This window comes from Spea bombifrons, chromosome 7 (assembly GCF_027358695.1).
Source record: "Spea bombifrons isolate aSpeBom1 chromosome 7, aSpeBom1.2.pri, whole genome shotgun sequence".
Taxonomy (NCBI): domain Eukaryota; kingdom Metazoa; phylum Chordata; class Amphibia; order Anura; family Pelobatidae; genus Spea; species Spea bombifrons.
The window spans coordinates 26940731-26958119 of NC_071093.1; the positions used below are offsets into that span (position 1 = coordinate 26940731).

The 17389-nt window shown below is 38.1% G+C and overlaps 2 protein-coding genes across 3 annotated transcripts in view; one reads left to right on the forward strand and one right to left on the reverse strand.

Annotated features, from left to right (window-relative positions):
- Nucleotides 1-4250, forward strand: part of DNAH7 (dynein axonemal heavy chain 7) — a 106711-nt gene extending 102461 nt beyond the window's left edge. The window contains exons 62-64 of the mRNA XM_053472239.1: nt 2235-2412; nt 2830-2933; nt 3921-4250. Coding sequence (XP_053328214.1) covers nt 2235-2412; nt 2830-2933; nt 3921-4127 — 489 coding nt within the window. The 3' untranslated portion in view covers nt 4128-4250. The remainder of the gene's footprint in view (nt 1-2234; nt 2413-2829; nt 2934-3920) is intronic.
- A 4298-nt stretch (nt 4251-8548) lies between these two features.
- SLC39A10 (solute carrier family 39 member 10) overlaps nt 8549-17389 on the reverse strand; it is a 40991-nt gene continuing 32150 nt past the window's right edge. For both annotated transcript variants that reach the window (XM_053472230.1, XM_053472229.1), the window contains exons 4-10: nt 16394-16563; nt 14876-15076; nt 13390-13513; nt 11975-12322; nt 11338-11418; nt 9689-9879; nt 8549-9114 (exon numbers count right to left, since the gene is read on the reverse strand). In XM_053472230.1, coding sequence (XP_053328205.1) covers nt 8965-9114; nt 9689-9879; nt 11338-11418; nt 11975-12322; nt 13390-13513; nt 14876-15076; nt 16394-16563 — 1265 coding nt within the window. In that variant the 3' untranslated portion in view covers nt 8549-8964. The remainder of the gene's footprint in view (nt 9115-9688; nt 9880-11337; nt 11419-11974; nt 12323-13389; nt 13514-14875; nt 15077-16393; nt 16564-17389) is intronic.

Below are 17389 nucleotides of genomic sequence, written 5' to 3' on the forward strand. Positions count from 1 at the left end.
TCTAAATACCTCCCACGATAGTTTTATAACCTATGAACTAGATACTGACTTAGTATCCAGGGTTCCAGACTGGTCTGGTGTGGGTGGTGGCATGATGTCCCACGGCATATAACCCATGGGCACCCCATGTCCTACACCTTACCAGCATGCACAGTGCCCAATTAGAACAGTGTGCATACCAAGCTTTTAGCAGTTCCAATAAACCCCAGAGCCAACAGCAGGGTGATGAGCATATGCTGCCAATTTTGTTTTAATATATATAATATACAAAGATTAGCATTGACTGCCAATAAGATATGGTATATAAACAAGCAAACCCTTGTTTATTCAAACATTGTTGTTGTGAAAATGATTACCCTAGCATATCCCCCCAATTAACCATAAACCAGGGCGGTAATGCGGAGGTACTCACCAAAAGAAGCCTGTAAACCAAGAAGAAAGCAGGGAGTCCAGGTAGCAGAAGTGCCCAACATCGATGGGATCTTGCGTGAGATTATGCTTCCCCAGTAATGAGGATATGCAGTGTACTATCTGGGGGTAGCTAAACTGCCCAAGCCATCTGTAGTCCTGTACCGATTGCTACAATAATTGTACCTTTGCGTCCACCATCAATTGGGACATCTTAAGGGGACACAGGAGTTGGAGAAAGTGTAATGCCTGATCCTCCAGCCCCTATAGGCATATCTATATCTCCCTACCTCCCCTTCTCACTATCTACCCTCTCCCTACCCCCCTTTGTAGGTCACTTACCATGCAGTCCTGTGGTGGGATCGCGAGGCCTCTGTCTTGCTGCTCTGCCGTGGTGCGTGCGGCTTCACTGCTGAGTGCCGCCATATGACGTCATATGCCGGCACTAAGTGTGAAGCGCCTGCACCCGAGACAGACGCCTCATGCTCCCACCACTGCATTCGGGGCAGCACTGAGGCAGGTGGGGGCAGGGAGTAGAGGAGACAGAAGGACGCCGAGCGGTTGCTGAAAACGACCGCTCAGCACCCCTTGGGCCCCCTGACTGTCAGAACTCCAGGGCCCGGTCGCAATCGCGACCCCTGCGACCCTGGTAGTTCCGCCACTGTTATACAGCTTGGAGAGATCTCCAGTGAGACAAATACCCGAGTGTGTACACCATTAGTGTGGGAAGGCTCCCCCTATGTGATCCACCTCCCACCTAGAGACATATTTTAGGCATATTCAGTTATCTGAGTTAATTTTAGTGTTGGGAAGCAAACCATAGTCAGTGAATTCTTCTACTAAATTCAGAAGGGTGACGGTTAGGTTGGGACACCATTTGTTGGGTCAGAAGCAAACCATATGTGGATGCAGAATTTTTTATTATGTTAACAGGAAAGGTCATGTATATCAGAATTTCTCTAATGGACTAGAGAAGAGGCTCAAATGATAGCATGAAAAGTAACGGAGCCACTGGACAACCCTAACAGGTGCTGTTTCTGATCTCAAAAGGTTCAGGCAGTCCCCCATTTAGTTTGAGGCATACAAGCACCGGATCCCTGATTGCATTTTCTCCCAAAATCCCACTAGTTTAAGGACCTCCATCATAAATTACCAATTACCTCTTTCAAAAGTTTCCCAGCATCCGTGGACAGAACACTTGCTCGAATTGTTCCATTATGTGCCTAACGGCCAGACACAAATCCAGTCTGAACTGGATGGATAAGCTGGGGGAGCATCCCCTGAATTTTGGAAGCTGAGATATTAGCGAATACTTTTAGGGCAATGTTAATAGGCCTGTAGCTCAGACACCCTAAGGAGTCTTTCCCATCTTTTGGTAGAATTGTTATTGTGGACATCAAAGTATACTGAAGATAAAATTCAGCACCCCTATATAAACTCAATAATAACTCAAGAGGAGTCAATCAAGCACCAGGGACCTTTCCAGACTGCAATGACTCCATAGCAAAATATACCTCCCAATTTAGGGTGCATCTAATGTTTCTCTTCAAATACTAAGCAGCTGCGCTCTAAAATGTTCAGAGCTCTGGAAGTCTGTTAAAGAAAGAAAAGTTTTACATTCACAATATTGACTGATTCTTTGTAAGCGTATTCACTTCTGTAATAGTGATATACTGAAGGGTTAATACATAGGTCTGTATAATTCCAAGACTGACTTGATGTTTAAGCCTGTGTTCAAATGCTGCAGAGAAGTCGAGCACAATTTAAGAACCCTCATACTTTTGAATGTTTTCTCTAAAAACCTATATATCTTTATATTTTTTCAGGACTGGTATGAGAATGGGACTCCTCCAGTCTTTTGGTTGTCTGGATTCTTCTTCACACAAGCCTTCCTAACAGGAGCCCAACAGAACTATGCACGGAAATATACTATTCCGATTGATCTGCTGGGTTTTGACTTTGAAGTTCTAGAAGATAAGGAGTACAAACATGCACCAGAAGATGGTAAGTAATCGTATGTTTGAAGATCCTTCGATAGAAGTTAATAAGCATGTATACTTTTTCTGAACGTAAAAAAAAAATATACAAAAATCTTTAAAAAAAAAGCATAAAATTACTATGCAGTATGTATATGTTATTATGCGTACATTACATACATACATTAACATGTTTAATAAGCGGCCAAACGTTAGAGGATGAAATCCCGTTATGAAGCAGTGCTGCTTCATCTCATCTTCAAACATCCATCTTTAAAACCGTAATATATTTGGGAAATAATATTATGGACTTTACCAATTAATTGAAAGTGGAGTTTGGGCAAAAATAAATATGTATTAAAAACAAATTGATGCAGTTTTAAAACTAATGGATTGAAATATGCAGCAGGAACATCTCACTGGTAATGTCTTTATTTGCACTTAGGTGTTTATATCCGTGGATTGTTCTTGGATGGTGCGCGTTGGGACAGAAAAATGAAAAAATTAGCTGAATCATATCCAAAGATCCTTTATGACACCGTACCGACGGTTAGTATCTATATCTCACTACTAAAAAACAATCGCTGTACCTGTGAGTACTATTCAGAAATAAGCTTGATCAGTACGTAAAGAAAAAGCTTATGTACACTCTTTATACATCGTCAATAGCTATCTAGTTCTAGTACATTCTAGTCCATAGAAGTTGAACTCTTATTGAAAATGAAAGGGAGAAGCAGCATTTAGATAACACATATGCTGTCTTAACACTGTTTGGCACCGATTTGTGTACTGGCAAACACTTCCTAACACACATGATTTTCACAGTTATATATATATATATATTATATATCTTATATATCTTTTGTTTGGAGGGCAAACGATGATTATATAGCTATATTTTTTCTTGGGAGCAGTATGCAGGCTTTGCAATAGCTTAACATTTTTTTAACGAAAAAAACAAAAAAAAAACCATACATTTTGAAAAAAATTCCCTGCTTTTTATCCTGCTTCTTTGTAGACTCCAAAGATCTGCATAATCCTCTAAATTGTAGGAACACTCGCTGATTCAGGGATTAATCTCAGTAAAAAAAAAACACACAAAAAAAAACAGTTCTATTTTAAAAACTACATTTGTCATGACATGCTCAGCGGCCCACGACGGGTGTAGAGATACTTATGTAAATTGTTAAAAAATCTTTTTTTTGCTGTATGTAATTCTAAACCAGTGACAAATTGGTCAACACGAACAGGAAAGATTTGCTTCTCAGGTATCTACAAACATCTGCATCGGTAAAATTTCTGCTTCTCAGCTGATAGCGTTCTATTGCAATGGATGTTGGCTTCACGGCCAATAAGTGCATTAAGACACCCTAATAGTTCCTGCCAGGCAATGGCAAATCACTCTCTTTACAGCTAGAATAGCGAGTCAGCTATAACATGCTTGCATTCTGATCAAATGTGCCAATATAATAACATACACATGATATATATATATATATATATATATATATATTCATGAACACTACTATCTTACAGATGTGGCTGAAGCCGTGTAAACGAACAGACATCCCACAGAGACCGTGTTACCTGGCACCTGTTTATAAAACCAGCGAAAGAAGAGGGACCTTGTCGACTACTGGACATTCTACAAATTTTGTCATTGCGATGACTCTTCTGTCGGACAAGCCACAGGAGCACTGGATTGGACGAGGCGTTGCTTTATTATGCCAACTAAATTCATAAGTACTCTTGTAAGAGCACAACTGGACTTAATCTTACCTTTACCTTAAGTTACAAAAGCGTAACCAAATGCTACATGAAACATGTTTGAAATGTTCAATAACTAATAAATACAAGTGTCCGATGCTTTGAAGATTTTATTTTTACAAGATAGTTTGTGAATGAACACACTGTACACAAAATGAGGAGAACAATGTTGACATACAAACAAAATAACTGATCATTTTAAGAGTGACATTTTTGGAGACAGTTCTGAGTAGGTAACACATATCACATATACAGACTATGATAATGCAAAATAACTCACACTGCGTCTAGGCATCATAACAGTGGGTTGGCTGCAATGTGAGGTACAATGACTTGATTATATGTCACACGGTGACAACACTAATACAGGTGGCATTGATGACCTCCAAGGAAGTTTAGCAATGCTCTGCTTTCAAGCTTTATGGAATGCTATACATCTCTAAAACACAGATTACCTGCAAAGTAAACAATGTATGAACAAACATTTCAGTTGGAACACTGACGTATAGGGCTATTAGCAGCAGATATTATTTGTACACGTTTATCAAGCAGAAATCTGTAAATAAAAAAAATATTTGATACAGAAATATGATTTTGCAAGCCAAACATTCCATTGAATTACATTTTTTTTTTTTTTTTTTTTTAAACATGGCCTTAACTGGGATACTCAAACTGCGAAGCAAAACTAATGACATGATAAAGCAACTGATTGTTTTTTCTACACTTTTAAAAAAAAAAGAATGTTGGACAAAATTGATTTTTATACATAATTTAATAATCCAAATCTGAAAAATAACAGCTATTTACAAACTGATTATTCTCCCGTTTGGGAGCCTGCATGTAACATCTGCATATTGAAGAGGCCCTTGGTATGTGCATCTTATCCCCCTGGAGGTATGTCCCAACGAAGGAGGAATTTGCAGCAGCAAACGGTAAAGGCTTTTAAAGGCATGTCTTTATATACGTCTCCCAAAAGCATGTTTTACTATATCCAGAAAGAGTTATTTCTTTGCAGGATAACCTAGACTAGAGCCCTGCGCGGGACTGCTTTTTTAATCCCGCTCCGGCACGCTCCCACAATGTGGGTGTTCCGCTCCCGCCACATTTGTGGCCAATCACGCCCGCCTCCTTACCTGATTTCCCACGCTGTCCCGCAAGGCTGCCCTCGAGCTGTTCCCTCACAGCGTCTCTTCTCTTGCTCCGCCCAGGAACAAGGCGGTGTCACAGGAAGTGACGTCACATCACATGACTCCGCCTTGTTCCTGGGCGGAGCAAGATAGGAGACACTGTTATGGAGCAGCGAGAAGGCATCCTTGCGGGACTGCGTGGGATTACCGGGACCCGTAGGTACAGTGCCTGACCGCCCGCAAGTTTTTTGGCGGGTCCCGCCTCCCAATGCAGTCCTCTAACCTAGACCCCAAGATGATTCATGTATGTGTAATAAGTAAGATCCTGAAAACCATAACTGTTGGAGGAATTTGAGAAGATGTAAGAGATTGTGCCCCTGCAGCCAGGTCTTTTTAACATATCTCTTGAAAATAAAAAGAGCTTATGTTAATGTTCTCTTGCTGAGCAAGCTCTGCGTCTTGTGGATCTTACTAAACAAGTTCAACAATGATGAGGGGTAATACCAAAAAAACACCCCTTGGTAATCCATAAATGCTGCATAACAATTTTATAACTATTCTCTACTAAAAAAAAGTAGCTAAAATGTTATAAACATATACACATGATGGCACCATTTAAGAAGAAAACTTTAGCTGCCAACTTTGTTAGTAATATCGTAATATGTACTTATCTTTCCAATAAAAAAAAAAGGTATGTGGGAAGAAATGAGCATCTTAGGTTTGAGTTAAACTAATACATTTTAAAAGTACTGCCTCTACCACATTTTAGTTATAGAAAATCTGGCTTATCTAGAAATCAATGTGTCACCAATTATAGTCATCCTTGTGTTTAAATGTCTCCCTTAAAAGAAAAATGGTAAGCAAAATCCACCCACATAGACTTACTAGCTTTCAGCAGCATTTACAAACATTTGTTACTATAGAAGTAGAAACATGGGAAAATACCATATGTGAAATCTGCAATTTAAATAATTACAGTAGAACAACATTTTATACCATTTGCGAACAGCCATCAAATGTCCATATGTAACTAAGTGCTGACCACAATGCTCCAAGGTGGTTAAAATAAGTGTAAATCCAGGCTGCGGAAAAGTCTTTGGCAAGTGCTAGTCAACATTACAACTGCTAATCCAAGTGAAAAAAATATTCACTGAAGCCTGCAGGCTACCGACTTCATAATCCTACCCACAGGAGCCAAAATTCAAATCATGAATATAAACGTTCTTTTATCCTCTCTGAATCAAAAACATAAAATGTACAGTTAAGATACTAAAAGGAGGAAAACTCCTGTATAATGCTACAATAAATGATATATTGTATATTATTCTGGCATGGTTTAAGAGGAAAAGTCCATAAAAATGTACAGTCTTTCGAAACACATTTTGCATTACTAACTGTGCTAAACAAAAGATCTATTGCCACTAATGAAAGTTTACATTCTGCTCCAGAGGGTTGCATGCGCATAGATGTTAAATCCATTGTAAATGTAATTTAAATATTGATTTTAATTGGAGAACTTTCCTGCCAGTGATTGTCCGCTTTAAGCAGCCAAAACCGGTGCAAGCAGCAGAACACTGAATTCACTAAAATGGTAAAATATGCATATTAAAGTACTTATAAAGTACTTTAATACTCATCCTTTGTTGGTCAGGCTGTATGGGACATTAAAGTCTTTGAAAAGCATATGCAGAGCTGCTGTCCTTTCCAAAAACCTGAACATTAAGGATTCTCCAGCAAGTTGCTAAACACGCTCTGTGCTAAATTTGACTTTTTTTTTTTTTATTATTATTTTTTTTTTTACCAGGACTTAGAGTACACCTACTAATGGCATAGTAATAAGACCAGAAAGAACCAATGCATTCTGTTGATTCTCAAACTGAAAACACTATAGCATTTCATATTAAATTACTACTTTAAGTACCTTGTACTGATAAATGATAAACATACAGTTCTTAGGACATAGTATTAAAGCAAGGTTTGGCATCAATCCTTCATGGCATTAACAGCTGTAAGACACCCTTAGAACAAATTATCTGAGCATTCATGCTTAAGTCCTAGCGTCCACCTCATTGGCCTATGCAGGCAAGGGTGACACCGTTATTAACTGGGTGAAGAGGAACATGTATTAAGTCGATTTACTGCTTATTAATATTCCTAGGGTAGGATAACTGCGCAAAGGCTGATAGATTGATATGCATTTTCAATTTTATTGCACCAACAAGCGAGTTCTTCTGAACAATCTGAATACATTAACAAAAAAAAACACAAAATAACTGAGTTTACATTTCAAATTTCAGTAGAATTATAGGCCGTGAATAGATCACGTCCACAGCCTTCCAAAGATTGGCTTAGTAGGGTAAAGCCCATATATTGCTAAATTTCAACACCTAGTTCATGGATTTTGATAGATGATATAAATAAAGGACAACTTTGAATTATTTAATTTGGTGTGCAAATTGAGTAGGCACTGAAGATTTTGGAGGTGTATTAATGAACCTTAGTGTAGCAGAAGCTTGTGAGCGGTAAGAGTACTGGACAAGCTCATGGTTTGTCTACATCTACATTGCTTTCCTTCCAGAGAGCTCTGTGCCGTCCTTGAGGTGCCATTCGTCGCTCAACACGCTTACAAACTAAAAGCTCCTCGGTGGAATTTATCAGTGTCTACAAGGTGAAACTCCCCAGGACCCTTGCTTAAATACTTTAGAAAATACAGAAAGATGAAACTCATTTTTGTTTTTTTTCAGGTCAATGTGGAACTATTGTGAATATAAATATATCCCTTTGTTTAGACCCACTTCTTTGTCTATTCACTAAAGAGAGTTGTCTGGAGAGTTTGAAGGGGGGTTTGTTTTGAAGCTTAATGAAGCATAATAAAGAGCCAACACTTGCAAGTTTTTCTTGCAAGAAGGTCTAAGTTCTCCCTACATAATTCAGTAGTCGCGGAAGCTCAGAAGTTTGCTGGGTAAAAGTCAAGGACTGAAAAATGCAAATCATTTTAGTGAATAAACCCCAAAGCAACTATTGTGTTTTAACCTAAACATGATGGTCTTCTGTTATGGGCAAATATTGTGGCCAACTTGTGTAGAGAAACAAAACCAGGGATATAACTGATTTCTATCTACTGACAAAAGGGATTATTTTCATTTTTTTTTTCCTTAAAAAGAATAAAATAAAAAAAATAAAATAAAAATTTATAGCTGTATGAAATATACAAGTTATGTGTATATATATACATATATATACATATATATATATATATATATACACACACACTGAAAATGTTTGCCCGCCTCAAACACTAACCTCAGAAGCTTACTATGGTTCAGTCCCACTTTGTATCCACGTGGCCCTAACGGTGGTTGATTACGTTTCTCTTTAGGTAACTAAAAATAAACGTGCACAGGACAGGCCACAGAGAATGGCAAAAACAGTTGACTTTACCTACATTTTCCTTATATGCTGCAATTTGCTAACCTGTGTGTTTCTCAGATTTATTTTACATTCACTTTAGTGACTTCACAATCCTCATTTCTGGGACTGTACCCAAAAGTAGGGTAAATTACGTGTGTTTTTTGGTGGGTTTAATTTACTTGTAAATGGTGCAAGCATGTGGATCATCACTTGACTGATGTTCATACAAAGCAGGTAAACAGACATTTTACAAATGAACCATAATGAGTACCATATCAAAACTGGATGTCAAACACTATTTTATCTTCATAGAAAGCAATGACCAGCATGATGGCAAAGCCAAGAAGCAGTCCTAAATTCTGCAGAATGAAGTGCCCCATGGGGCAGTGCTCGTTATCACCATCGCCATGCAGCATTTCTGGAAGCTGAAAAAAGAAGCATATTCAAGGATTACATGCTGAAACAATGTGAGTGACTTACAAGGCTCAGCTTCACATAACATATCTCTGCTATGTCACTGTGTGCCTGCTCAGATATGTACAAAGCCAGCCATTATTGGCGCATCCCCTTCAGGTGAAGTCACCTAAAAAGGTCTGCATTGCTCCGTCAAAATTAGCACATAGCAAATTATTTGCTGTCCTCTCCGTAAAAATCATAACTTTTGGAAGGAACACACCACTAAAATACTTAAGTGAATGCATGCTGAAGTTTACTTTACTCCGATGAATTTTACTCCATGGAAATCAGCATCTTAAAATACTGGTGTTTGAGAACAGGAGACATCAGACCCGTTTGCCTACATTTTCTGTAGGGGAAGCCATTAAAATCAATGGAAGCGACAGCATCCAATCACATCAATTAGCTAAGCAAACATTATTCCCATAGAGTCGCATAGTGTGTATGTATATGTGTATACATTTATTTATATATTTAAACATAGACACAAAGATGCATGCATTACCCAAGCAAAAATAAAGTGAATGCCCACAAAAATCTTACCATGTCTACTAGCGCCACATACAGAAACATTCCAGCTGTAACGGCAAAAACCCACAGTGTGATATTATTGGCATATTGTCCAACTGCTGTGCCTATCAGCATGCCTACGTAGGCCATCATTGCAGAAAGGAGATTGTACACAATTGCTTGATTCACCGTCATACCAGCTTTAAGAAGGACTGCAAAATCACCTGGGGAAAAATAAAATGTTTTATGACTTGTGGTTAATGCAGTAAATTATAGACTATTGCTTGAAGCTTCATCGGCTTGCAGCAACCTTCCAACAGTTTTGAGTATATGGGCACAAGCTTTCCCCACAAGCTGCGTTTTTCTCCGTGAGCTTCAAATGGTCTGGGAAGCACTATTTTCAAGTCAAGGGTTGCACAGTTTATACCTTAGCACATAAATTCAAATACGTAAAAAGGGGTTTAACACAGTAGACAGAGAAAGGAGAAATGTTAGAAGAGGTCACAATCTAAACTAGGGGGTCTGGGACGGATTATAGTCCTTACATCAGGAAAATGGCAGACTAGATGGGTTGAATGGTTCTTATTTGCCATAAAATCCATTTTATTGGAGATTGTATTCTCCTGACAACACCTTTCCCTGTGGTATATGGATAAGAAGTAATTGTAATATTTATCCATAATTTGTTTTATTCTGTATACATCATTACATTTACAGAGCCAAGTGGATAAGGGAAATGAAGCCCTGGGCCAGTCTCCTCCCGGTGTCCCAGCACCTGCTGCAGGAGACATCTGTGCTTCCATTGGGAGCGATTTTTCACCAGCGATTAGCTACTTGAAGGAGATACCAAATAGGGAAAGGAGAGGGCCATACATTGTAGTTTCCTTTCTGTACTAGGAACATAATGCATTCTAAAGTACTTGCAAAGTACATGATAGGGATGTGTATATATATTCAGACATGTGATGTTATACATCCAAGTATGGTGTTTTACACAGAAAGAAGGTGAGATGAGGGGTCATCCAGTGCGTCTGTGCATCTCTATCCTAAGAATACTCTGTAAGCTGATGGATATATGCTATTGAGGGGCTGTCAGTATGTTTGAGGTTGCATTAGAGTGGCTTGGTGAGTGTGAGATGAGCGAGTCGCACCTCACATCTCAGGTGAGGGGGTGAAGGTGATGAAAGCATGTTTTTATTCTCAGTCCAGTCCTCAATAGAACTAAAAAATATGGGATTTGTAAAAAGTGACAAATCTTTGTCAGGCCTCACCCTTTTCTTCACACAGGTAATCAAAGGGTTATTTATACAATACCGAACCGCTACTGAAGCACAGTAGTTGGATGAAATGTATCAGACTCTGAGACTGTGTTTTGCCTAACAAGGCTTTCTGCTCGTCAGCATTTTAGAGGACGGTATTATCTGTATCTCAACTGTTCTTTGTTCTGCTTCATTTACATAAAACACACTAAGTTATTATTTAAAATGAATTCATTTTCAGCAAGTGACAAATTTATAGACATTAGTACAAAGAAAATACATTCTGGCTTTTACTTTTTTGGATGCGGGAAGAAGGAAATGATTCAGTCATCTAAAGAATAATGGAGAACAAGCACCTGCAATGCAACGTTATTTTTGGAGTCGAGTCTATACTGCAGAATAATAGCGCGACTGTCAACTTACCTAATTCATGGGGAAGCTCATGACAAAACACTGCTACGGACGTGCTAATTCCACCTGGCAACCCAGCGCTGAAAGCCGCACCTGGAAAAAAGAACAAACTCAAAAATGTCTTACCTGTCCGCAGCCATTAAGCATTTGAAACATTCAACTAAAATGTGTAGAATCAAAATTCTTGGCCACGTTGAGGCGCATTAAACCTTTACCATAAAACAGTTTCACATAGTTAAGTGACTACTTTCATACAGTTTTGGTATAGTAAGGATATGTAGTACTAAGCATATTCATTATTAAATAATAAGCATGACTATTAACTCCGTAATTATTTGGGGTCATATCAAAAGGGGGAAGAACACTGGGAGCACTTGAAACCTCACCATAGCGATCATGCGCATGTGGGGCAACAGGCCTGGTTTATTAGTTGAGCCTGTGATGCAAGGAGATAGTCCAGAGGTAAAATTTAAGAGCAGCTCATTATATCAAAATGCAGCAGAAAAGCGATCAGACCTGGTCAGTTATATGAACTTAGATTTGCTTTATTGGCAAGTGGGGGCTAGGCCTTATAGGTGGACTCCAACAATTTTTTCTCTGAAGCCATGCTTACTACAAGCAACCCACACATAACATGTAACATTCTAACCTATTGCTAATCCATCGCTGAAGTTGTGCATGCCATCCCCCATGATCACCATCCATGCAATGCTGGCAATCCCAGTATCCTTCATGTCTTTTCCAGAATGACAATGACCGTGTGAATGGTGGGAATGTTTGTTGTGGTTGTGTTTTTTTGCCATTCCCTTTCCGTGATTATTCTCGTAGGGTTTATCATCTAGGCTATGATCATCATCGTAAGAGCCTTCTTTGTTGAGACGTGGCAAAACGTCGACGGGAACAAAAACCTTAGCTGGAGACTGCTGAATACTTTCAACATATGTCATTTCTGTTTCATTAAGCCTTTGTGCTTCTGAAGCTACAGAATCTTCAACTCCTAAACAAATATGCAAGAATATGACAAGGGTCATATAAAATATACCACACACATACATTTTTGAAGTATTTAGAGCTCACTTTTTATATTACACAGCATCAATCATGTGAATGTCAAGACAGAGACTGCAATGTATTGTGCATAAAAGTAATTCTCTTACTTCACGTGCAGAAAACGTATGCAGAGCAAAAACAAAACAAAAACGCCAATCACCTAAAGAATAATGTGAACGATTACAACACAGGACATCTTGTGCCTTCTTGCAGTTTATCTTTGATCACGCACCTTTCGAAATAATAAGGACTATAATAGCTCCAGGTGACAGCTTCTTTGACAGGAGTTATTACGCAGAAGACGCATATTGCGGTCCCAAATACAATAGGACCTAGGAACTAGGTTCTAGCGCTTGTTATTGTAACCAAATCTACTAGGCAATCATCACCACTCCTTATCATACCGACTTGTGGTTAACAATAGAACAATTGGTCTTAATCATACAGCCTAACATTCTAATAAAACGCTATGGAGGAAAAGGATTTCATTGAACAAACAGGACTGCATTAGCATCGCCATAAAGAATCCGCTCAGGGTGGTTTTTGAGCGGAGAAGGTGCGCAGTTAAAGCTGGGACAAAATTAGATAAAACCAGGTTCCTATCAAAGCTAACCTACATTAACCCTGTACAACACTGTATTTTATGCTCAATTATATATTATTTTCTTCCTATTTAATGTGTGCCAGCTGATTACACAATGCTGTACAATGTGTTATACAGACAATAACAAATATAAGGAAACAGGCTGAAGGTGTGAAAGGCCCTGCAGATTAGATGTAAACATTTAAAATTATTCCTGCCTGGCATGGCGACTTGTTTATTTAAGAAATGCTTACAGTTAAAGGAGCCATCAAATAAAACTAAAGTATACGCAACCTGCCTACACAAAAAAGCAAAGTCAGAACAGAATACAACAAACATTTACAGATATGTATGTAAAAATTGAGTTTGTAAAAAGTTGAGTTGCTCTTTAAATATTTACAGGCTTATGACCCGTCATTAAAGCATTTTACCCGTTATAGGCTTTAGTTGCAGCCATTCAGCATCAGATCTGCGGTTTAGTTTGTGGTCGGATAATTTTCGCCCCACTGCGGACTCATCCACCTTTGGCTTTCTTTTAAGCCACTTTTGCGTACCCTAAAAAGAAAAGAAAATGTGTAAGCAATTCAGCTACATGATATCGCTATGCATTATGCAGGGTTAGCTTGGCTATTCTTGTTCTTTCAAGGTTTTGCCTTTTATAACAGTTATATTCTCATCTCTTATCCCATCTCAAACAATCCTTAGTGTTAATGAAAGAAACCTTTTGGGGATATTGACAAATTTAGATAAAAGATAAGAATGCTTTGCAGCTTCCCTAAAAAAAAAAAAAAAGAAGAAAGAAAGAAAGAAAAGTACCTTATGAATGCTTAATTTATATAAATTGCTTTATGGGAATTACTCTATGGCGCCTAGAGATTCTAAACTGGAAATGGGAAACAGTTACAAAAGTCACAATACTCTGAATTCATTTGTACATTTCACAAGTTATACAAACTCAACACTAAAGTAGTTTTCATTGTAAAAAATAAAATCACTTATATCAATCTGGGTTAAAAAAAAAAAATAACGAGACCTGAAATTTAACAGGGAAATAAAAGATTTAGGGCATAAATGTGTCTGCCTTAAGAAAAATGGGTGGCAGCTAAAAGTGCTGTTGACCTTTGGGATTAATGATCATTCATCTGCTTTAAGAACTGGAAGGTCTGTTGGCCTTCCTGGTATTACATTTATTATAAGCAATATCACCGGTTGAAGGTAACACTTGCTGGGTGACAACACATGCAATTAAAGAAACCGTACAATATAAAAGTAACTTTTCACTGGGAAAGGTAAAAGGGAACTGTTAAAAAACTATTTTAAATATTCTATGTGGGATGATGGGACAAAAACAAAAATTACTGCCTATAATAACATTTGCAGAGGAAAAACATGGCTAGTAGGTGCTGACAAAAACAAGAAAATTGAAATGGAAGCATACACCCGGAAGGGTTCGGCCTATAAGATGCAGAAGACACTCACTAGCTTTCATAGTTTCAGTGCAAAACAGTTTTGGCTTTCTTGGGTTACAAGCAACCAGTGACAAAAGTCATCAGACCACAGAGGAGGGTAACCGAGGAGCAGAAGATTCTTCCTTTAGTACTTAATTTGTATTTTTCTGATTTTGAAGGATACATATTACTATGTACTACCAGTACTCACAATGTACTCGTCCATGCATTTTTCTTTAGAGGTGCTGTCAGGGACACTAAACTTTCCCATTAAATATATTTTGTCTGCATTTTAAAATAAAGATAGTCTGATGTGCATTTGTAGACTACAACTAACATACTTCTCAGCCAGAACCACGATGAGTATGATAGCAATTCTAGAAACGTTGAGATTACATTTAGTGGGTGCGTTTCAATTCCTTCTTTAGTTGACAGGTTACTGATAAACTGGAGATATGGCAATACAGACCTTCTGCTCCTTGTAATGCTTGAACATCCGTAAACAATGCTCCACAATGAACAGCAGATAGATCCCTCCCAGGGCAACAAGTCCTTTCATAACACTGTCGTATTCTTCCAAAAAGGACTTATTCTCCGCATTCCCCGGGTGACTGTGGTGCTCATGGCTGTGATTAGGGTCCTCTGAACCATGATCGTGTCCTCCTTGTGACTGGTAGAAAAAAAGAGCATTCATTACATGTTTCACGATTCTTGTAATGTCAAAGTATACGGCCACAAAAAGGGTTATATATACAATATATATAATCAACTCTACTGTAAAGTGTGTTTAGTGCGATGTGGTCACTTTAGGTAGAACTGTCTTCACCACATCTTTCCACTGTATATATAAAATGAGGGTTTTTATATGTATACATTCTTTGATTTGATATGGAAATACAATTACTAAAGTTTGGAAAATAAAATTTAGCAATTTGGAATAGTGATGAATCTGTTTAGGTAACCAACAGACTGCTCCTGTGTTCTATACACAACTATTTTCTATATTCCTGTAGTCCACACTTGTTCTATTTTATTCTACATGAAATTGCAAATTTGTCACTAAATCTCGCAAGCATTATGGGCCATGCATTTGCTTACCCACCCTGACAAGGAGCAAGGAGATAAGCAAGTACTTTTGGCAAAGGGGATCTTTATTTATTATGATCTTTTTAGGCCATTAGCTTTTCTCCAAGAAATTGATTTTTATATACAGAGAGGTTATACCAATATATTTTAATATTACCCGTCTATACATAAAAAATAAAATCAAACTCCTTAACATGCACATTCTTCCCTCCTCTAAATCAAGGTCGTTGGATGCAGTAACTAACACTTTTTTTGCTAAACTCCCACGTTACTTTGTCAACTAGCAGTTGCTTACTTTTTAATATTAGGTAACTATTTATGAATTACATCATAATTTGGCAGGCTTATTGCTGTATGAAGGGAATTATTTTTTTTCCTGGGCCAAAGATATAGAAAGGTGAGGAGTAATATTCACCCCATTTATTAGGCAGAGGAAAGATTTGCCTGTAAGGTTTAATGTACACTACCTTTCAAAAGTTCGGGGCCACTTAGCTATTTTCATGGAAAACAAGGAAATTTCAGCCTGCGCTAACATAAAAGGGTTTTCTAACGATTGATTAGCATTTTAAACTTAGACTTGGTTTAGCCAATGCGTGTCATTGGAACACAGGTGTGATGGTTGCTGATAAAGGCCCTCTGTATGCCTATAAAGATATTCCATTAAAATCAGCTACAATATTCATTTACGTCTACACTGTATTTCTGCTCCATTTGATGCTATTTTATTAGAGAAAAAGAGGCTTTTTCTTACAGTTTTGGACATGGGCACTCACATCCCCAGCTGCATCATCATAGAACAGATACCACTGTCTGACATCAGAGATTTAACATTATAAAGTCATTTAAAAAAAAAAATAAACAGACTTTAAGCTTTCAATAATTACAAATAAAAAACACTTACATGTGGCAGAAGATGAAGTAGAGCATCTCCACTCAGTGTCCCCACAGCTAAAGCTACTAGGAAGTTAAGGAGGAACTTGAAGCAGCCTTGGTTAATTATTGGTATTAAAATAACACCCAGTAAGGAAAGTAGGCTGATAACCGTGATCGAGATGAATCCACAAATCCAAGCTGGGGGAAAAAAGCCAAAAACACAGTTGTTAGAAAAGCAGTCGTCCGGAACGTGCATATAAAATAGTTTACAAACATTGAATTGCAAGCCTATGTGACTTGATCTATCCGACTAGTCAGAAAAGTGCAAGCTATAGAGCAATAAGCACATTCAACAGATATGCAGCAGTACTCTTCCATTTCTCTTAAACACACACGTGTTTTATGATAGTTTGCACCTGGGTGAGGTGATTTGTACAGACAGTTGAGAGGGTAAATGCTGTAAACGTAGCATGTGTAGCTCGGTGTGGTGCGTGCGCGTGGCTGAGATGTTGCTTTAAATGTTTGATTTACAAAACCGAAACCCGTGTAAATCCACGGCCTCAGCGCTGCTCGACCACTCGGCACTTTAACCGCCAAACACGTTTTAAAATCAAACGACAGAATTTGAAAAGAGAAAACAATAGTCAGACCAAAAAAATTGTCAATTTACCTCATTTGGTTTCTCTCAGCGAGGGATCACCCCATAAGAGAACGCTTTACATGAACAGCCAAAATAAGGTAACTATATCTATATATTCACAAACATTACTTTCTGTCATTTCATTTTGAAGCGTGAGAAGAACTTGTGTGGAACGCATTATGCAAGTTTGCTTCTGCAATGGCTTTAAAACGGTCTGTGTGTTTGGGTCAGTTTATGAAAGCGTGGTCAGTACGAGTAAGTTTCTTATTAAGAAGAAGTGCGATATTTATTAAAGGGACTCTCCAGCCATCATGTTTGCTATAATGCTGTTTCTGTGTGTAAATCGGTTTGTCTTACATGGATTGGCCATTTTAACAAAGACAC